The sequence below is a fragment of the Melanerpes formicivorus genome, unplaced genomic scaffold (genome assembly GCF_026170545.1).
Source record: "Melanerpes formicivorus ecotype bairdi unplaced genomic scaffold, bMelFor1.0.p_v2 SCAF_22, whole genome shotgun sequence".
Lineage (NCBI taxonomy): Eukaryota > Metazoa > Chordata > Aves > Piciformes > Picidae > Melanerpes > Melanerpes formicivorus.
Genome location: NW_027142374.1, coordinates 10,618,723 through 10,640,571, shown reverse-complemented (window position 1 = coordinate 10,640,571; position 21,849 = coordinate 10,618,723). Strand labels below are relative to the sequence as shown.

The window sequence follows — 21,849 nt, the reverse complement described above, 5'->3', positions numbered from 1 at the left end:
TTGCTAGAGTAAAGGAATGGAACGCCACCAGTAAAAGAATGGACCAAGTGTGTGTTGTGCACTAGGAGTCTCTAGCAAATGCCTTGGAAATCAGTGGTAACTGAACACCTCAGAGCAGTGCTAAATTTAGAGCTTTCCTAACTCATATGTTGGGATGGTAGAGGGAGAAAAGTGCTTTCTTTGACAGCTTGGCACTTCCTCTTTCCCTGTTCCCAGAAGAGACTTTAAACAGATTCTTGTTAGGTACTGACATGCCCGTGTTGGAGTAGAATGGAATTTCACTTAGGAAATGACAGCAAGCTCCAGCACCACCCTTACTAAGAAAATCAGTGTATGACAGATGTCAGTCCAGTGCCCGATTCTGATGCTAGCCACAACTGTATTATTCTGAAGCAGCTCATTGGCAGCAAGCAAACTATTTGCAGAATTACAAAAGAAAAAATAAAACCCTGAAACCAATACAAAAGGGTGTCTGAGGCAACTTTCAAGAATGGTATGATTGATGAAAAGGGGGATAGTAATGCAGGATGATATCAGCATAGGAAAGGTTAAAGAATTAGCTATTAGGTACTGTAAAGACAGTGTACATCGTTCTTTATCAACTCATCAAGACAATGTATAAATACACAGTGATCTAGGAAATAAAGTTATGTTCAGAATAGTTCTTACAAAGGACTTGACTGTATGTTCAATGAAGTTCTGTCTCCAACTGGAATAAAAATTTCTTTTTTGTATGAATAGCAAGAGAGGGAAAAGAAATTCAGTTTCCTCAGAGGATTCACTTGCTCTGTTTGCAGTGATAGCTTTTGTGCGATACAGGAAACTACACAGGACATAAATAGTATAAACTTGGTTGGGTTGGCAGAGAGGGTGAAAAGAAGGCACAATGTAAAGTAATAACTTTTAGCAATCTTGGCTCCTGCTAGCGACAGACAATATTTTTTAATTCTGGTTTTTCAGGACTGCTTTATTCTGGGAGGTGCCAGGAGGCGGAGCCCGCGCCACAGCACCCTCTGGCGGTCGAGGTTGGCGGCGGCGCCGCCCCCGCGCTAGCCGCGCCCAGCCGGGCCCAGCCGAGCTCAGCCCCCGCAGCGCTGCCGAGCCGCTCGGCTCTGCTCGGCTTCGGGGCCGCGCGGGGCCATGGCCACCTGGCGCCGGGACGGACGGGTAACTGCCGTGCAGCGGCTAGGCTGCGCCGGGCTGGCGGGAACGCTGAGCCTCAGTCTGACGGCGCCGCTGGAGCTGCTGACGGTGCTGGCGCAGGTGGGCACCTGGCATAGCCGGAGAGGGCTGCGCGACGCCGGGCACTGCCTGTGCCGCACCGAGGGTGTGCGGGCCCTCTGGAAGGGGAACTTCACCGCCTGCCTGCGCCTCTTCCCCTACAGCACGCTGCAGATCGCTGCATCCCGCCGGTAAGCGACCGGCCCCGGCCAGGACAAGGCTCTGCGGGGAGGGCTATTCTTTTGCTCCGGCCTTCCGTGTCTGCTACAAAAGAGGGGATGGAGAGTAGAGAGCTCAGGCCGTCGGGGCACTTCAAGATCTCTGTGTCGGTTGCGCGCCTCTCTCCCTAAAGACGCGTACCTAGGCTGATAACTTCATTAGCGAGTTTATTCAGCGCGGAGCAACCCCTAGGGCGTGGTGATGTGCCAGCAGCTGCTTATCAAGTCATAGGTGCTCCTCAGAAGATGAAGGGTCGACAGTTTGGTGAACCTCTTATGCTCAGCCAGATTGCTTTAGGAATGAAGTTCTGGTACTACCAAAAATTGTGGCTGCGACATCTCTTCTCTGTAGCCGGTTCGTTTTATTCACGTACGCGCTCCGTGTGTTTACATTGGATCAAAGGAAGTAACAGAACCACGAGGCATATCTTTTACCCTGTTATGCCGCGGTTGCTGTGCAAATTTGAGCGGGCTTGAAGTCGATAGGTGACATTATTTGCTTTAAGATCTTGTTTTCGATAGTAGGCAGACGTTAAGGTGAGGAGTGCAGGAATCGACACGGAGCAGCTCTGGCAGAGCTGTGTTCTGGGATTCCCTCTTACTGCCGGTGTGTTTCAGCCTTGGGAAGCGGCGCATGACCAGCCGCACGCACCGGCTTGCTTTGCCTCTTCGGGGGTTGGGTTTCTGCCTCTGTTTTGTAATGTCAGCTGTGTGCATGGTATGCGCTTGACATTTCCGCCCAGCTGGGCGATGGGTTATTCCAGTTCGTGCAGGGTAGAGGGAAGCTGGGCTCAGCCCTTCTGCCCGTTGAGGCCGCGGGACGTGCCGGGCTTTGTCACCCGTTGGGATGCCCAAGAACCATCCCGGCTCTGCCTGTCCCTTTCGGCCGAGATCCATGTAGCAAACCTGAAACTGAGCAGCGTTGTTGTGTCCTTCAATTTGTGGTCAGGCAAGGGGAAGGATAACGGCAGTGGGAAGTCAAAAACAGCGAATTAAATGTCGTTTACGGCTCCCAGAAGAGTCAGCGTGCTCCACCAACATAAACCAGTTGATTTGGAGCAAAATAACTAACTTCATTGTTTGTTCAGCTTGAAACAGAGTATTATTCCCTTTGCGAGGCTATAGTTCTCTTGTGAGAGAACATACATCAAGTTTAGCAAAATATGAAAAAGCAAGAAACGCAAAAAAGACAAATATTACAAGTTAAATTCAATAAACAGTAATGCCAGTTGCAGAGGGACTGGGTGCAGTCTGCAGCCTGAGCAAGGGCAGTGTAGTGTTGCTGCCAGGGGAAGAGGGGGTGAGCTGACTTTGCGCCCTGTCTGCGGTTACTGTGCTGTGCACTGACTCTGTCTTTCCGTGGCAGTTTTAAGTGTTTTCTGCCTAGAGGCACCCAGTGCATTCGTGCACTCACAAGGAAAACCAAGCTGTGTTGCTTTAAGGACTGTGCAAGACACATAAGGGAAAAAAATATATGCCCTTTTGCTTCTGCTTGGCTAATCTTTGCTCTGGACTGTGTGCAGGGCATGAGGCAAGTAGGTCCAGGGATCTGTCATGCAGAAGGAAATGCACACATGAAAAAAAATCAACAAAGAGTTATATGCAAATGTCTGCAAATTATTTTGTTCTTGACAGTGTAGTTTAAATCTGCTGTTTGTGTGGTTTAGTCCATGCTTTCAAGATAGATTCATAAGTTTCTTTACCTCCAGCTAAGATGCTCAAGTCTTTTTTGCTTCTTGCTGCCTCCATGACGCTTCTCCCTGATGCAGGAGTGCCCTGTGTGCATAGAAAAGGCCTTCTGCATGTCACAAACACATGACAAAAGCCTTTAAAACTCTGTCTTTTGCTTTCAAAATTTCAAATTTAAACCTCCTGAGCATAATAGTGCTTGGACATGTCTTCTCTAGAGAAGTATCTCAGTGGACCTTTCTGTGGTGCCATGGTTTAGTTGATTAGATAGTGTTGGATGATAGGTTGGACTTGATGATCTCAAAGGTCTTTTCCAACCTGGTCTGGTCTGGTCTATTCTGTTCTGTTCTATTCTATTCTATTCTATTCTATTCTATTCTATTCTATTCTATTCTATTCTATTCTATTCTATTCTATTCTATTCTATTCTATTCTATCCCAACATAAGCAACAGTTCAATTGTTCCCAGAAGGTCTGTGGTGTTATCTATGTATTTCTTCTTATACAGTATCTTTGACTGGGGATCAGTGTCTCTAACTAACAATGATCAGAGAATTTCTTGCAGCCATGTTGAGTTACATAGTACAGTCCCTGACTTTGCTGTTAACCTTTGCCTTTCTGTACTTCCTTGCTGTGTGGATTTACCCAAAATCTCTTTGGGCTCTTAGGCCTGTTTGTGGACTCAGCTCGTTTTGTTCTGTTTCACAGAGGTTCTGTTACTTGTGTGGTGTTGCATACAGTAAGGTCTTAGTTAAATGCCTGTTTTCTGGGGCCTGTGGGCAGAAGAATGATTGCATTGAGAATACGCCTTAGTTTTAATGTGTCTTTTTCATGCAGTCATTAACAGCAGCTCTTTTCTGTGTTTGCTCTAGACTTGTTACGCTTTTCACGGATGAATTGGGCCATATTTCCCACTGGAGGGCCATCATGGCAGGAAGTCTGGCTGGCATGGTTGCAACCATCGTGACTTACCCCACTGATGTAATTAAAACACGTCTCATTGTGCAGAACCGACTGGAGCCATCTTATGAAGGAATTCTTCATGCTTTTTACAAGATTTACCATCAGGAAGGATTCCTTGCGCTCTACCGTGGTGTTTCACCAGCTATATTAGGTAAAATAATAATGGGGAGTAATTGTCTCATTGCATGTTAATTATTGCAGCTATGTAATGTGTTTGTTTGCCCCCTTGATTTCAAAAGCAAACAGTAGTACCCTTCTGTGGATGTGTAGATTTACAAGGCATGATAATACTGACTGCCTCTGCTACAGCTTTATTGTATGGTTAAACATTCAGTGAAATACTCTTCTCCTTCTTTTATAGATGATCTAGCTGTGCTTGGACACCAGATTTTCACCATTTAACTCTTGAAAAGTAAAAATATTTATACACATACAGTGTTCTTAAATCTTATCTAGGTGTGAAAGCATCTCCCTAAGCTGTTCAGTGAAAGCAGTATGAGCAGTAATGCATAACTGATGTGACAAGTGAAGAGTTGTGATATTCTCTCTTTACATTACATGTCCTTTAAATTATTTATTTACTCTCCATGGCTTTTAAAAATGCCATTTAACTTTGAGTCCACCCTTTCACAACAATACATTGTTATAAATAAATAATAATGTCAACAATGACAGCAACAATTATGTATAATCCCACTCTAAAATTGATGAGAGCGTGAAACAAGCAAAAGAGAACAGACGCATCCTTCATCAGCTCAACTGAAGAAGCAAATCTGTTTGCCTGTACAACTGCTAGAGTTGAGTTGGACTGGAGGAACAGCTTGTCACAAAAGAGGTAACCTGGAGAAAGAGCTGACCTGTCTTGGAGTCTAAAGCAGTTAATAATTCTGACAACATGCATATTTTAATATGTAAATATATGTCCCTGTCAGCACATATGGATGCTACAGTATGGGTGTTTGGTGGTAAACCCCTGACTATATAGTTCTGATCAAGTTGAGCAAAGGGAGATGTAAATTGTCAGTGGCTCATCTCATCTGTCTAGGTTGTGCAATGAGCAGCTCTGTTGTCTTGATCAAGTATTGATCAAGTATTCATCAAGTTTGAGCAAAGGGAGATGTAAATTGTCAGTGGCTCATCTCATCTGTCTAGGTTGTGCAATGAGCAGCTCTGTTGTCTTAGTATACAGCGTGTTGATATAAACCTGTCTGCTTTGCTTTCTAGGTGCTGTCCCATTCTCTGCAGGCTCGTTCTTTGTTTACATCAATCTGGACAAAATCTGGAGAGAACCCATAGTTCATTTCACTCCTCTTCAGAATTTCATCAATGGCTGTGTAGCAGCTGCTGTGGCACAGACGCTTTCTTTCCCCTTCGAGACTGTCAAGAGGAAGATGCAGGTACAGAGCACTCATGTTACTAGTACTTTGTTATAGGTGCTTGTTTCAGGATCTCGGTACAAGATTAGCCAGATGATCATGTGACACTTCATTTTTCTTATCAGAAGGATACAGAGACATTGGTTTAGTTTGGTTGGGTTTTGATTTGTTTTGGAGTGAGATTTTTTTTTTTGAAGTGTGCTCTTAGACTTTTAAGGTGATTCAGGTACTGTCATGGGATATATGTATGCTCTCAGACTCTGGTCTCTTTAGCTTTATTGATTATTCTTTTCTTGTCAATTCCATCAAACTCACAGTTCAGAACTGGCAAACCTTCAGTCACATACAGGCATTCATGCCCCCCTGTGAACAGCTGTTGTTGTCTGGTGGCTTTCTGGCTGAGTTTGTTCTTTTAGCCTAGTTTGTTGGACTGCAAATTTATGGGAAGCCTTTGGGATCTTAAGAAAAAAAGCCATTATTTGCTGTGGCAATGTTACATAGGTCCTCATCCCCTTCCTCAGGTGGTATTGTGGTTGGTAAGTGACAAGATAGCAAAAGGTCAGTGAAAGTTCCCCTCTCTTGCTCCCCAGGAGAAGTAATGTGTTCTATTAGACCAGTTCATGTAGCTGATGCGCACAGGAATCAGGCTTTAGGCTGAGCCCTTTCATCAGGTGTCTCATAAAATGTCACAGGTGAGAAAGATTCTGAGCATGAAAACTTGGTAACTTTTTTCCATCTGTATCATGTGTCTATGAAAAACAATTACTCTTTACAAGTCCTCTTTTTCTTTCTATCCTCAAGATCACAGCAGTACTGCTGCCTGAAAAAATAAAGGCATTCACTGTGCTGTTTCCCTTTTAATATTTTCTGTTGATGCATCAGTTACTTGAACATTCAGGGGTTTTAATCTGTTCAAAGCTAACTTTCAGTTGTAACTGCTGTGATATTAAGTTCTATGTCAAGCTTTGTCTAGACAGGCAACTAGGGAAGTGGAACAGGCCCACCTTGCATTTTCCTGCCACTGGGCTGTACTCTTTCTCTTAGTGGGTGCTTAAAACATCTGCTCAGTACTTCTAGAAATAAGGGAACTGGATTTGTTGCCTCAATATGTAGGCAGTAGATACACTAAAAACACTTGGAACAGAAAAAAATGCTGAACAACAGAGAGGGGTTTTTCCCCTCCAAGATGCATTGCCACAACTAAATTGTGATTTTTTCCAAGCTTAGAGAAGCATCTCTTGTTGAGTGATTTATTCTGAAAGCATGAGAGAAAGCAAGAAGAATTAGATGCCCAGGTGTGAAACACCTAGGTAGTTGATAGTGGAAATTACAGAAATCACAGAAGTTTGTCCAGAAAAGAGACCTGTTGAAAATCCCACCCAAGCTGATACCAAGAGTTCACTGGAACTCACATAAGGTCATCCAAGAAGACTGTTTTTCACATTTAGTGCCAGGTTATGGCCCAGCTTTGCAGGGACCAGCTCTGCTTTGTGCATACCTGCAGGCCTGTTCCATTTGCAGGATGGTAGTCACAAGAGAGAATTGTCTAGGACAGCACCCTAAAAGCTACCCAAAAGAGGAAAGAAGAACTTCAGGACATTTCAGTGTTCTGTAGAGAAGAGAGGAGCCGATACTTCGGATTAGTTTTTTCTCGCTCATCATACTCTGATCAGCCTCCATTCAGCGATTCATCTTTCTACCTGATAGAAAAGAGGGATGTACCAAAGCCTTCAGCCACATCTGGGCCTGGCAGGTGCTTTACAGTGCATGTGGGGAAATGCTAGTTTTGTGTTGAAACAATGAACACTTGTTTTGTGTACAAAATGAACCCAGCACACTGCAGAGGTCAAGATGAGATTCCTCATCTTTCCCTTCTGTTTCTCTGACTTGGCAGATGGAGGTAGACTTTTCCAATGAACCTGGTGGTGGTGGTGAACCAGGGAGTTGTAAGGCAGTTTCAGGAGCTTCAGAAACTGAGAAACTGGGTCTGTCTTCCCTGATTCTGGGAAAGGTGTGAGCCTGAGACCAGAACATCTGCTTCAGATCTTTACCTGACATGATAGGCAGCCTTAGAAGAGTTAATGCCATCTACCTCATCTAGATAATGCCTGCATTGTTTGCACAGACTAGAAAATTAGCTCTGCTGTGGGAGGAAGGAGAAGTTGCTATTACAACTGAGACTAAAAATAATTTTATTTCATCCTTTCTCATTTTATGTTCATTTTATGTATCTGAATCCTACACTTCTGATGTCAACAGCTTCTGTCACTGACATCTGTGGGAGTAGGAGCTGACTGTCAGTGAACAATCCTTCCTCTGTGTTTTGGTGACGATTTATGATGTCAGATTTGCTTTGTAACCATGGCTTCTTCCCCCTCTGCTCTTGGAATTATCTTTATGATGTTCACTTTTTTGTTTGGTGGGGTGGGGTTTTTTTTTGTTATGGGTTTTTGGTTGTTTTTTTTAAACAAAGATGCTGTGTTTGCTAAATGAATGTTTTTCCTGAAAGACTTGTTAATTAACGTGAGTTTTATTGCATATGCGAGTCCTCCGTGTTGTGCTTATCCTAATTTTATCCCTTTGTCTTCCTTTTTTTTTTTCACTTTGCTTCTGATTGGCATGTTAGAGAATTAAGAGGTACTGTATGCATGTTTTGGCATGGAAATACGACTTTGGTTGTGCATCTGTAGAAGGGGATGAGTGAAGGAGAGGGTTATTCAAAGGGATAGTCTGTATCAATTGCTTTCCTGCCTCACCCTTGGGCTATAGCAGTTTCTGAACAAAAACATACTGATATTTTTCTGACTGTTCTTGGCTTTCCTTCCTTACCTCACAATATCATGTTCTTTGTTAAATCTAGTAACTAAGTGATATGCAAGAGCTGCGCTTTTACCTTGCAGACTTGCATACAGGAACACAACCCTTTTTTTTTCTTCGCTCCTTTAGGCAGTGAAATAGCTGCTTATGATTCAGTCTGGGTCTGGGAGAAGCACTGGTAATATGTTTCCATTTCTTCACATCATCTTTTCTGCCAGTGATGACCTTCATAAGTGCATACTGGACTGAGCTCTGGCATTTCAGTAAGGGGAGATGAATTTAGAGCTGTTACATGCTGTACAGAAGATTATTATTAGAATGACACTGATCTCTGGCTACATGTAGAACTGAAAACCTGCAAACATGCAAATGCAGACCTAATGCCCAAGTTTGGCACTTTCTTCTGTGCACACAGCCCTCAGAGGTAGGCTCAGATACCCCTGGCTAGCACTTCCCAGCCAAATTGACCTGTGACTTGGATATGGTTTCTTTGGCAAAAAGCAAGAAGGTGACCCTAAAGTTTCAGCAGATCTGTATTGACTGTAGTTATTGCTCATCTGCTTACATGAACAAACTTTGCATGGTTTGCAGAAGCTCAGCCTTGCCCACACCTTTTGATGTGTAATTTCTTTAATGTCTGTGACTGAAACTTGTCTGAAACTCATCTTTGCCAGTAGACACTTCTCAGGTATAGCTTTACCATCAAACCCCTGTTATCTAGAATAAGCACACTTTTAGTATACTGCAGGATTCAGCATGTTTTTGGTGGTATTTGCACAGCATCCTTAAGTTGTGGAGGACATCTCTCCAGGGAAAAGATTGTTCAGTAGTGATCTTTCTGGTTTTAAATTCAAGCACTGAATTCCCCCTACTGCTGTAAACAAACATGCTCACTGTGCTTGGTAGTGTAGACTGTTGCCATGCATCACCCAAGAAGTAGCCTCTTTTCAGTGACAGAAGTGAAGCAGTTAGGCCTCAGCTGCCTATAAATCTGCAGTGTGTTTTGGAGGGATTTTAGTTTGGTGGTTTCTTTTTTCATTGTTTGTTCTTTAGGACACAAGATGCTCTGCAAGTGTGAAATACTGTAAATTATGTAACTGCTATGAGTTCTTAGTAACCTGGAGAAAACTCAGCAGTCATTCCTTCTGTGAGGTGTTAGCCTGTTTAAAGTACATTTGATCTTGTTAAAGAAAATGATAAATGTTCATTAGAAAAGCACTTTTTCCCTGGTGAAAAGAGGAGACAGTGCTCCTGTGTTGCTTAAACATGAGTAAATTGCAAAGGCTGCTCTTCACTGGAGATGGTTACTGGTGTTGACATGGCAGGCTGTGAAAGGTCTCGAGCTGTGGTGTCCCAGCTGTTTGTGAGATCTGTGTTCTTGTCAGCTGGGAATATGAAAGTTATTGGAGTAATGACCTGGTTTAAAAATAAGAAATCTTTTTGGGTCGGTTCACATGGCATCTCAAAAGCATATGTGCTGTGAGACTTTGTGCAGGGAGGCCCTTTAATAGTGAGCAGCATGGGACCCTGAGCCTTGAACATTTTCAGAGATGGAACCATTTGAGAGCCCAAGGTGACAAATTCTGTAGTGTGGAAGCAAATAAAGAGCAATATTCCTACTTTGATTTCCAGTGCTAATAAGACTTACGTGGTTACTAGCTATCTGCCTTTGCCCCAAATAACTTTTGATGTTGCTGTTCATCTTCAGCTAAATTTGACAGAGGAATAGAGGTTTTAGGGATATTAACTTCTTCTTTCAAGTTTTAGGGAAACAAGTGAACAGATATGAAACTCCAAAAATATTTCACCTAAGGGGGAGGCTGCAGTGTGAGTTTTTACTTTTATTAATTCTTCCTGTGATCTCGTTCTCCCTTTCTTGCTGCTGATGTTCAAACATAAACCAGGACTCCATGCCCTGGGTGGTACTTGAACTTGAGGCCTGCCTTACTTCTCTGATTATTAGCAAATTCCTGATAGACAGCAGATTTTGGGTTAGGTAAAATCCCTTGCTTATCTCTTCCCCATGTCTGAATGCTTTGGGTTATCAATGTTTTTATTTTATTGATGTTGCTATAAAGATAGTTTATACCACTTTCTCTGAGGCTGTTACAGAATAGTGCCCTACTTGCTTTGGGAAGTTGAAATAATGCCTGCAAAGAGCTGCTGAGCATAACATGGGCTTTGGCTTCTGCAACAGTGTAAATCAGCTTTTCTGAGCCTCAGAAACGTTTCTTTTAGATTACCAGACTCCCACAACAGAGAATCATGAAAACTGCCTGTGAAGTTGAAACACTGAACAGTGTCAGTAGAAAAACTGAAGAATCTCACAGAAATACTCAGGTTGGAAAAGACCCTCAGGATTACCAAGTCCAACCATTAATCCCACTCTACAAGGTTCACCTCTAAACCATATCCCCAAGCACCATACTCAAATGATCTTTAAACACATCCAGGATTGGTGACTCAAACACCTCTCTGGGCAGCCTATTCCAAGCCTGACCACTCTTGCTGTGAAAATTTTTTTCCTGAAGTCCAGTCCAAACCTACCCAGTTGCAGTCTGAGGTCATTCCCTCTTGTTCTATCACTAATTATGAAAGAGTTATGGCGGTTCGGTCTGGAGAAGAGAAGGCTCCGAGGTGACCTAATTGTGGCCTTCCAGTATCTGAAGGGGGCCTACAAGAAGGCTGGGGAGGGATTTCTCAGGATATCAGGTAGTGACAGGACTAGGGGGAATGGAATGAAGCTGGAGGTGGGGAAAAGGAGAAGGGAAAATCATAAACTGAGAATTAGAAACAAGACTGGGCTGATGTAACAGTCAGATCTTCCTTCTGACAGCTCGTGCTATGGCTAATGATTTCTAACCCTGTTCATCCAAGTTGTTGTGGTGTTAAAAGTACTGGTTTATTCTATTCTATTCTTGAAGTATGTAATACTTGCTCTGAGGTGGATTACTGCAGCAGCTTAGCCCTGCAGCACAGTGTCTGCTGAAGAAAAGCAGGAAAACAGACTGTACCCATTTGAAATGCAGGAAGTGTTAGGGAGAGCAGAATGTAATTCTCTCTTGAGTGTTTTTCCCAGACACTGAAGTGGCCACCATACTCCCAGTCCTTGTTTTGGTAGTGCCAAATGCCATGGCCATCAGCCCTGTACAGTCTGTGCAGCTCTGTGATCAGTGTGGTGTGAGCAAGAGCTCTTTAATCTGCTTTGAGGTAAATCAGATGGGTTAACTCAGCCCATCTTTTTAAACTCTGTAAGCTCACCCAGCTGATGTGACCTGACACAGGTTAGGGCACGCTGCTGTGTGCACACAACTGTTACAGCTGTCATTTTCACTGGGAGGACAGTAGTGTCTCCAGAGTGACAGCTGTAGTGTTACCCCTAGCATGAGTACTTCTGCAACAGTTGTAGGAGAGCCTTGTATATATTTGTCTGTGCTTAGAATGATGTGTCTGTGACATGTAAGGCGATCAATTAAGCAAAATCTGCCACAAAGGGGAGCTAAAACTTTCTGGACACTCGTTCATACCTGATTTATTTTGACTTGGTGTAATTCTTTGTCATCCACATAAGGCCAATAGAAATACATCTTCTCTAAAGCCCCAGTCCCGTAAAATGTCCGTTTTCTCCTACATAGGCAGCAGGAGATTCAGGAGCTGGTGTTGTCAGCGTGTAAAGTGTAGGATCGAGCTAGTCTGCCTCAGGGGTTTGTAACAATAAATTAATTAGTGCTAATGTGCCTGAAAATGGTACAGCCATTTGTAAGGACTTAACTGAATCATTATAAGGCATTCAGAACCCACCCAGACGTGTGGATGCAAGGGGTTTGCCTTGTCTTGAGGAGTAGGACCTCTGCATTCCACATCAAAGATTTCTTCATATGGCAGGTCTTAAAAGCAGGGAAAGCTTAGGTTCAGTAGCAAAGGAGGGATTCAGCAACAAACTATGAAGCCTCAGGGTAAAACAGGCTTGGCAGTAATGTATTTAAGGCTAAGACTGAAACTTTTGAGCTGTGTTGCAAATCTGATCTCAGAAATTACTTGCCCCCCGTTTAGGTTACAGAGGAAAGGACAACCTGTTCCTAGAGTGCAGGAAGCTGGAAGTCAGCTGCTCTGCTGTGCTGCTCTGGAACCAGTTGCCTCCTGAGAGCTTGGCATCATTTACCTATCTGCATACCTGAATAGCTTTGGTGGACTTTAGCCAGGGTAAATCAGCATTACCGAACCAATGACACAGAAGAGACAATGACTACCAGTAAGCCTGTTCTCCAGGAGAAAGGCTTAATTAGCCCAAGAGCATGCATGCATTCTCCACTATGAATACTTACTTAACATTGTAATTCTTTGAGTGGAATGAAATACTCTTTCAAGCATTCAGGCTTCACTTGGGTGAAATTTCTATTGACTGCAGTGGCATTAGCTTGGATGAAAATGCAGTCTTTGTCCTTCAGATTCTTTTGAACTAGTTACATTTGCCCGTTGCATGTGCCCTTATTAACCCAGACTGTAAAGACTTCTTATTTTAGATGCCAGATTAACAGTGTGAACTCCTGAGCTGTGTTGTAAAGTGCACTCCTGTACTTAAATAAAAAATCAGAAGTGTAGGACACCTGAATTTGTTGCAAATATATAATTATGAAGCAGTTTTACTCCATCTGCCTTCAGGGTAGCATACCATGGCAGCCATTCACTGTTAGCTGATCTTTCATACTCCGTGCCAACGGTGCTGTGTGCTCAATAAATAAATAGCAAATCTTTGTACCAACAAACTGTGTGGGGTGGAGTGGGGAGTTTGCAGGAAGAACGTGGATTGAGAGAGAAATATTTCCATATAGCCTGTGATACATAGAAATTCAGATAGCTGTGTAGGAGAAGGGCTGTTTTCGGATAGCTTTGGGAGGCTATGTTTAGTCTTTGACTCGGGAAAGAATGTAAACATCTTGTGATTGAGGGAAGAAAATGGGCAGAATTTGGTTGGATGTGTCAAAATACTGTTTTGCTATTGTAACCTACTGTATGCCTTAATTACACACATGCCAGTAGAAAATAACCAATGAAGATGTGACACATGTGCCTTCTGATAGGCTATGTAACTTTGCTGTCTTTGCCTGCTTACATCTTGTCCTGGAAGCTGTGCTCAGGGTGGTCAAACACCTATACAACAACAAATGCTGATCCTGACAACAGCACTGTATTACAACATAGCTGCAAACCAGAATGTCCTGAAGTGAGAATATTTTATCTGCACATCTCTGGACTCGGGCTCAAGTGGCCTAATAGTACATCTGCCATTTCCTGACCTGGTGGTCTCTGCTTGGTCCTCTGTGAGTCTTGGAAAGGTTCAAGTGATTGGTCCTTTGGTGGCTATGGTTCCCACTGCAACTGCCATGAACTACATCAGTCCTTCAATCCTAAAATGAAGAGAGGGTTTGGGGTAGGTCACTGAAGGGAAAGTCTTTATAAGGGTCTGTGAGATTAATTCCCAAAGTGGGACTATGTTGTTCTGGCAGTCACCTTGTGATGCAGGCATTGGAGAAAGTGGTGTGAAGTTTTCAGGTAACAATTATCTTTAACAATTAACTTGAGTTTTGTCATCATACTTCACCTTTGTTTAAATATCTTATGTAAAAAAAATGTGAGTGCAGGAAGGTTGGTTGGGTTTTTTTATACATCTGTCTCTTGAGTTTGGATTGTCAAAAAAGACCAGAATGATAACTTCAGGGATTCGCCATAGTAACTTAGACTTGGTGGCCTTTGGATGCTAAAAGGCTGTGTTTGTGAGAGAACAGATGGAGACAGTTTGAATTTGAAGTGCTTTAATCATTTAGAGAACCCATCACCCATCAGAGGAAAAAAGATTAGCAACTTAGCCTTACTACTACTGTGACTAACAGCTCAGTACTCTGTCATCAGTGCAGCAAGCTGTACTGTATCTCTAGCCTTCTGCAGCATAAGACAGCCATATCAAGGGGAGAAGGAAGTCTTAAAACATGTTCATAACAAGCAGGTTTCCATGCAGCAGCCCATAGCTTCAAGGGCTGTCAACAGAAAGGAATTCAAGCTGCTTTGAGGTTCATGTCAGGAAATGTTTCTGTCAGAAACATGATCTTTTTGGTATGAGATTAGCTGTTTGATTTGTATGTCATAGTAGATTTCTGGGGGGAGTATATATATGCACACACACACACACACACATATATATATTAGCTAGTTTACTAGTTTGATCTGCTTGATTACTTCCATTTTCTGGCTCTGGTTCCATAGGGCAGTTGTGAGGATTGCAGTGGTGTAGACATGCTTTGATGATGCAGGACCACTGAGAACACACAGCTTCTTTATTGTTTGTTTGTGTGGGGTTTTTTCTTCACTAAAACCAGTGCTGGATGAAACACCTTCCTATTTTGTTTTCTTGTATTAATACATTTTAACTTTGTTTAGTTGTTTTCCAAAACACTGAAGTTTCAACTACACTGAGGGAGTTTTTAGTTTTCCTTTTGCAGTAGGTGGTTCTGAGATTCTGTGGACAGTTGTTTAAATATGGTGTGTAGGGCCATAGAAACATACTGCTCCTGTAAAGCAGAAAGACTGGCATGGCATACTTCATCCCCTAGACTGAGATCTTGAAAATGGCTGTAACCTTGGTAAATGTTACTATAAATAATCTTTCAGTAAATCTCTTAAGAGGTCAGTGTCTGTGGGCAAATTAGAAACCTGGAGGTTTGATTTACTTGTTCCTCTTTAACTGTCTTCTAGATGAGTCTCCTGCCTGTAGAATCTTACTGAAACTTGCAGCGCGCTTGTCACCTGCCTTGGTGTCAGAGGCAGGAGTACCATAATCAGCCCCCTTTGGTGTGTGCCTTTGCAATGTACACACAAAGGAAGGGGATTAGATCTAACTCATGCAGCTAATTCTGGCAGGGCATGCCCTGCCTAACACAAAGAGACTTAAAGCACAAGGGGATCAGATGTTAACAGTGTTCCTGCTTTCCTGAGGTGTTAAAAACCTGTCCCTCTTCACTGCTTCATTGCCTGTAACTTCCTTTACCAAAAAAGCTTGTGGAAACTGCCCAGTAGTCCAGAAAGTGGAACAGGGCTTTGAAACCAGCTCTCCTATGACTGCTGTTACATTTTTAAGGGTCCTTGCATCATTTGAGTGTTCTTGTAAGCACCCCTGCTGTTAGTACCACCTCTTCTAGTAGAACTGGTCCTGAAATCTCTGTTGTGGCACTCAGCATGTTCTACAGTACAGTCATGAGAGTCTTTAGGAATTTCTCATGGGTTAAGGATTGAAAAGGCTTTTTCTCACTGTTGGATTTAGCTATTTCTTTTTAAATCCTTACAAACCCTTAAGTAACAGAGCGATGCAGACAGCTGAGCCTCCTTGTAGCAGCTGAACAGAAGTGAACGTGTCCATGACCCTTAGTTACCAGACTAGCTCCGTTACATTGAACTACCTAAAATCACACCAGTTAAATCCCATAACATCTGCCTCTCTTGAGTCCTGAAACAGGAAGCTGTGGGAGCTTGTACCACAGTTAGGAGTTATGGAAATGGCTGTTAGCCCCATGGTGTTAGCAGGGCCAACACAGACACAAAAGGAATAAGCAATTAGACAGCTGAAATACTTTATCCCTTGCACACATGATCTCTCTCTTACAAATCGGGTACCTGGTTGAGAAAGTTCAGAGAGATGCAAACACTTCTGTCCTCTCCTCCTTAAAATGTAAAAGACTTGCCCACATCTAGGATAAAGGAGCCAGGACATGATAAAAGGGATCCAGAAGATAACAAATCAGTATGTGGTAGAAACCTATTGCTGCCTTTCTCAGTGCAGACAGCTGCTTTCCCAAAATCACCTCACAAAGCCTTGTCAAAAATGAAACAGTGGTTTTTCCTGCTACCTGCTATCAGAAGTATTTTGCATATGTTTCAGTCATGCACAAAAAAAGTGATTAAAAAAATCATGATATGTGATTTTTTGTAGGTAAAGAAGACTATACAGTCAGTCTGTAGGCTGATTAGGAGTTTTTCTTGTTAGCTTTTAAATCTTAGCAGTAGATCTGCCAGTAATGCAAAGAGATGCAGCAGCATTAAAACTATTTGATTAGCAACTTCTCTTATATACCTGGAGCATGAGTTTTGATCTGTTTCCATTTCCAGCATCTAAGTAGACAAGTATTTGAAATGCTATAACAGAGGCATCTAGAAAATGTCATAACCACTTGTCAGTTTATGAGAGGCTTGTGGTAGGCTTAGCAGCTCTGAGAAGCTGTTGGTTAGTCTGGGCAATTCTGGGTCCTGGAAGCTGTGCTTGGGGTGATTCGAACATCTGTATGACAAGAAAACAGTTCTGTACCACGTGGTGTTTCAGATCAATGAGGGGATAATGATTTCCATATTCACTAGTCAGTTAATGGAACAAGTCCTGGTTTTATGAAACTTCTTCCCTGTGATGATCAGCTTGCGTGCACCAGTCATCAGACTGTGTCATACCCCCACCCCACCACCGCATTCCTGACTGGGAAGTGTCACTTGCTGTGTGTTGGAGTGAAACCCTGATTAACTGCTGCAAAATAAACCCATGGCTGCATGTGCACAGATGGATGAGGATGGGATTATTTAAGGTCAGGTTATACTGTCTGTGCTAACCCAGTAGGAGATTAATGAAAGAAGGATTTTGCTGTTAAAAATTACCCCCTACACTTCTTCCATGTGAACAGACTCTTGTCTCTACTGCAGTTGGAAATGTAGTTGCAGTCCCACGGGGTGCTCCCAAGCTCTCTGTAACCAGTCCAGATCAACTGATCATGTAGCAAAGATAAGGGAGCACAGGCACCTACTGCTCACCTGCAGCCTTTGGTGAGCTTGTGCATCCTGGACTGAAATCACTGCTCTTCCATTTCTGCTGTGATGTTCCTACTGAACCCATAGTACAGTTCACCCTTCTCATTACCGTGTGGACCCAGCTTCAGCCCCCAGAGTCAAGATAGCATGCTCCTCTGTTTTGATCAGAATTACAGGAAAGCAGTGTGGTATCTGGGTCCAGCCCCAAGGTTCCCTCTTTTAGGTGATCCACTGCCAGTGATGTGAAATAACTCTCATAGACTCACTCAATGGTGGGGGTTGGAAGGAACCTCTGGAGATGATCTAGTCCAACGCCCCTGCTAACACAGATACACCTAGATCAGGTTGCACAGGAATGCGTACAGGTGAATTAGGAAAGTCTCCAGAAAAGGAGACTCTACAACCTGTCTGGGCAACCTGCTCCAGTGGAACCCCTCCCCAGACTTGGGCAGCTGGCAGGTGTGGGGTTGATGCATTCTGCAGCTCTGGTTCAGATGTTTTGTCTTCACAAGGGTGAGATTTATTTCTAGTAGTGGCTCTGCGTGAAATGACAGTTCTCTTTCTCTTTTGTAAATGTCAGGGAGTGAACTCCAGCCTTTTCTAGTTTGTATTTTAGGGGGAAATAGCTGATTCTTTTGGGTTGATAGAAGAATCCAGATCAGCCTGTTGGAACCTGTCATTAAGTGTTCTTTATGTACCTGAATGGAGAAAATAATTGTATTTAATTACTTTGGATTTCCTTTCCCTGTTTTAAATCGCCCCTATGTGTCTCTTGAACAGGCCCAGAGTCCGTGGCTTCCCCACTATGGAGGAGTTGATGTCCATTTTACTGGCATGACTGACTGCTTTCGGCAAACTGTGAAGTACAAAGGTGTGCTTGGACTTTGGAACGGACTCACTCCCAGCCTGCTCAAGGTGAGGCCTTGCTTTCATCCCAGTCAAAGACTATCCTGAGGTAATGAAGAAACGCTTTTGGGCACTTAGGGTCATAAAGCTTATGACATGCCTCCATATTTATTAGCAGCTTATGGATTACAGTCTGTGACAGAACAGGTATAACCTCAGGAAGTTTATAAACCTTTGGAACTTGGTCATATTTTCCCAAATGTAAGCTTGCCTTCTGTATGTCAGTACTTTCAAGTTTGTTTGAATTTCCTTAGAGAAGGGAGTGCTGCTAACATGCAGAGTAGGGTGTGAAGGAAGGATTGCAAGTGTTCCACTTACAACATCTAAACAGCTTCTACTCAGCTGAGCTCCATGTTGTACCCATCTGCAATTAGAGATGTGCTTGTGTAAGCCACTTCCCCAGAAGTCAAAAGCAGTACTTTGGACCTGCTCTTTCATGCATCTGTATCAGTAATTATAGCCCTTGTTGAGTTGAAAGCTTGAAATAAAGCACAGTAGCTTAAACAGAAGGTAGTTTAGTTTACATAAATATGTTCTACAGTGCTGCAGTAGAGATTACTACATGAAGTACCACAGATCAGCTAATGAGTGGTAATGCAGTGACATGATTGGTTGTGATGGTCCGCTTATGCCTAGCCCTACCTTGGCTGGTATAAAGCCATGTGGCCCCAGAGCTGCTGATTCTGCATGGGGCAAAAGAAGAAAATTGTTCAGTTGCCCTGCTATACATGGGATAAATTCAGTGTTTTCTGCTAAGATTTGCTGAGGTTGGTTAGGCTTTGCTTAGGTATTTGACAAGCTGTGATAATCTGTAGGGTACCATAGACCTTGTTACTCACAATATTGCCATAGCTAGTTATGTGCCGATAATAAACTCCAACTTTCAGCGTGCTGCAGGTGCCAGCCTAGTTTGAGAGGAGACTGATTTTATACAAACAAGCACAGCTCTATTAGCAGATGAGATCAGAGTTGAAGTCCTAGAAGTTTCCTTTTTGAAAACATCACAAGTGAGAATGCTACTGGTGAGTTTAATACTATTTTGTTATCTTATGCTGCTTTTTTGTTTTGTTTTATCAGATTGTCCCATACTTTGGTGTTATGTTTAGCACCTTTGAGTTCTGCAAGCGGGTCTGTCTGTACAGAAACGGTTATATCGAATCTCCTTTAAATTACAAGCTAACTCCTGGCGTGGACCAGAGTTTGCAGCCCCAAGAACTGCGAGAACTAAAGCGCCTCCGAAGGGAAAATTTTGAGCCAAGGAAATCAGCTCTTGAAAACTGACATCAGTGTCCACTGCCCATGCACACTACCTTTCCGAAGGACCTTTGCAAGAAAGGCATGCTGAACTACAGGTACCAGTGTTTCAGCAGCTTGTTGGGGTTTGCTACTGAGACACCAGTGTCAGGAATGAATAAATCTTATATCCCATGTGGTGGATGGATGTAAACAATATGAACAGCAAGCATATGCTGAAGAGGAAATATGCAAGTAGTTTGAAACCACTGTGGTATTGGAACTTGAAATTACATCATTCTAGGTGCTTTTCCATACTGAATAGCCATTTTGAGATAAAACTACCTTGAGAAAGGCAAGAGAACTGAGATGAAAACATAAATGATACCTTCTAAAATATTAAGAGAGTTCAAATTATAAACACACAAGAATTTCTACTGAAGCCTCTATTTTTAGTGATACTGTGTGGTCATGGCATTCTACTGATGCAGAATCAGTCACAGTTGGGTCACACTCCAGAATCCACTCTTCCATTTTTTAAATCTACTTGAGAATAATAATTTTGTATGAATCTTTGTCTTAAAGATGAAAATATACTGCTGCAGCTGTGCTTTTGCTAAGAGAGAACTGTGATGTGCAAGCCAAACTGTAACACACTGGAATGACAATCGTGCAAACTGATGTGCATGCTACAAAACTTGGCCTCTCTTTCTCCTGTATTGTTACTACATGTAGGTGAATTTACTTCAGGCTTTGAAAAATAGTTTTCCTGAAGTTCTCTAACTGAAAACTTGGCTGAAAAATGCAATTCTTAAATGTGTTAGGTATTTCAGAGCCATGAGCCTTGTCCCATTGTTTTGGTATTCTTAAAGCTCTATTTTTAATACTAAACTGTTGGTTTGTTTTTTTTTTTTTACTTACTGTGTGCAGACCCAGGCCTGCAGTGCTGCTCAGAACTTGGCAGCATAACAGCACTGTGCACACAACCTGTGTTTTTTCCACATTCAGTGCTGTGATCCAGAAGCCACAGGTAGTTTCTGTAGATAGGAGCCTCTCTCCAAGACCATGAGGCTGCTGCCCGTGCCAGTGCAATTGATGGGACTCAGACTAGTCTAAGGAGCTTTTGGATGATAAAAGATCATCTTGATACTACACCTGAGGACCTAAAGTATTGCTTTAGTTCCTTTGTAGAAGCATAGCTATGGAATAGCCCCATCCTACTACCTTCTGAGAAAAAACCTTACCTTAAAGCCTGTGTCCACGGGGAAAGGTGGCTCTGCCCTCTGTGGCATGTTCCACCAGCCTCAGGCTGTGGCAGTGTGTGAATCTCAGCAGCTTGGTGAGGTGTGTGCACACTGGCCATACTCCAGCCCTAGCTGCAGTGGTCTGGGTTCAGCACAGGGTTTGTCTGCTGGTTTACACAGCTTTTTGTGCATGTTCTTGTCCTATTTATGCCTCTGCTGTGTGGAAGTAAATAAATCTTGGAAACAGTTTGGTTAGGCCAAGTAGAAGTAGAATGAGGCAGTGGCAGATTGATGCAGGAACAGTCTGTGACTGTGGAGTGAGATTTGGAGAAATATTTGGCGTAACAGTAAGGCCTGCCATGCACCCAGAACTCAGCATTGATGTACCCTATAGCTGAGATCTCTTAATGGGCTTGCTCACTTCTGCAGTGGTGCTTTAAACTTGATTTCTTCTTAGAGAAGAAATGTGTTGATAGCAAAAATTAATATTGAAGAGAGCAGATCTGGTGGTCATGTGTCACACTGAGGCTTTAAGTGCTTTTGGCTCTCTAACCACCCTGCCTAGTGAACTTGTTGCTATATGCCTCAGTTTTGCTGTCTGCACAGTGCAGGTAAACAGTACTGAGATTTATTTGAGATGTGTGAGAAAAGAGATCTGACTTGTGAGTGTGTTGGAAGGAAAGAATTTCTAAGGAGTGGCCTTACATTGTCCAAGCATACCTGTCTGGTTTTTACTAATGTTGTATTTCTAATTAGATTGTAAAGATTGAGTGATGGGTGCATATGGTCTGATCAGCTCTTCAAAACTGGTAGGAGTCAAGTGAGTCAAAAAGTTACCTCTAACTTGTTTCTGATACACTAATAATACTTTTGTATTGTGATATATTCCTATGACCTATAAATGACTCTCAAACCTTTTATCAGCCAAGTCTCTGCTTTGTGTAATCCTATCTATGTGTGGAGATTCCCCAAAAGGTGATACTGAAATATTTCAGTGCTGAAACAAAGTGCTTCAACGATAGATCAAATGGTGTGTGACCATGAAGAACCAGTTAAAAGCAATGCTAAATTGCAGAGACAACTCTTAGGTAGGTAAACTGTAACTCAGGTGACATTTGGATTCAGTAGAGGTGGTAGCTGGTACTTGATGGGGTAGTAGTGAGCCTTTCTCATCTTAGCTGAGCTCAGGAGCGGCGACTTATACTTTGGTCTCTGTGACTTCTGGGGCATCATTTATATAAGCAAGGGGGGGTCGTAATGGGAGAGGTCTTGGAATGGGGGCTTTCGGCTGTGGTTCAGTGAGATTAAAGGTTGGAACAGGTAAATATTTTAGGTCCCTTT

At 42.8% G+C, this 21,849-nt stretch overlaps 1 protein-coding gene across 1 annotated transcript; it reads left to right on the top strand.

Moving 5' to 3' along the window:
* Positions 1–1,057: 1,057 nt before the first annotated feature.
* Positions 1,058–21,426, top strand: SLC25A43 (solute carrier family 25 member 43). Its single transcript, XM_068152147.1, has 5 exons — positions 1,058–1,412; positions 4,001–4,242; positions 5,316–5,488; positions 17,906–18,040; positions 19,109–21,426. The coding sequence occupies exons 1-5, from the start codon at positions 1,141–1,143 to the stop codon at positions 19,310–19,312; spliced, it is 1,026 nt and encodes a 341-aa protein (XP_068008248.1). The 5' UTR covers positions 1,058–1,140; the 3' UTR covers positions 19,313–21,426.
* The last annotated feature ends 423 nt before the right edge of the window (positions 21,427–21,849 follow it).

Coding starts and splice junctions, on each gene's coding strand:
- SLC25A43 (XM_068152147.1), top strand. CDS start 1,141: ATGGCCACCTGGCGCCGGGACGGACGGGTAACTGCCGTGCAGCGGCTA. Junction 1,413..4,000: donor CAGATCGCTGCATCCCGCCG/GTAAGCGACCGG, acceptor TGTTTGCTCTAG/ACTTGTTACGCTTTTCACGG. Junction 18,041..19,108: donor TCACTCCCAGCCTGCTCAAG/GTGAGGCCTTGC, acceptor TTGTTTTATCAG/ATTGTCCCATACTTTGGTGT.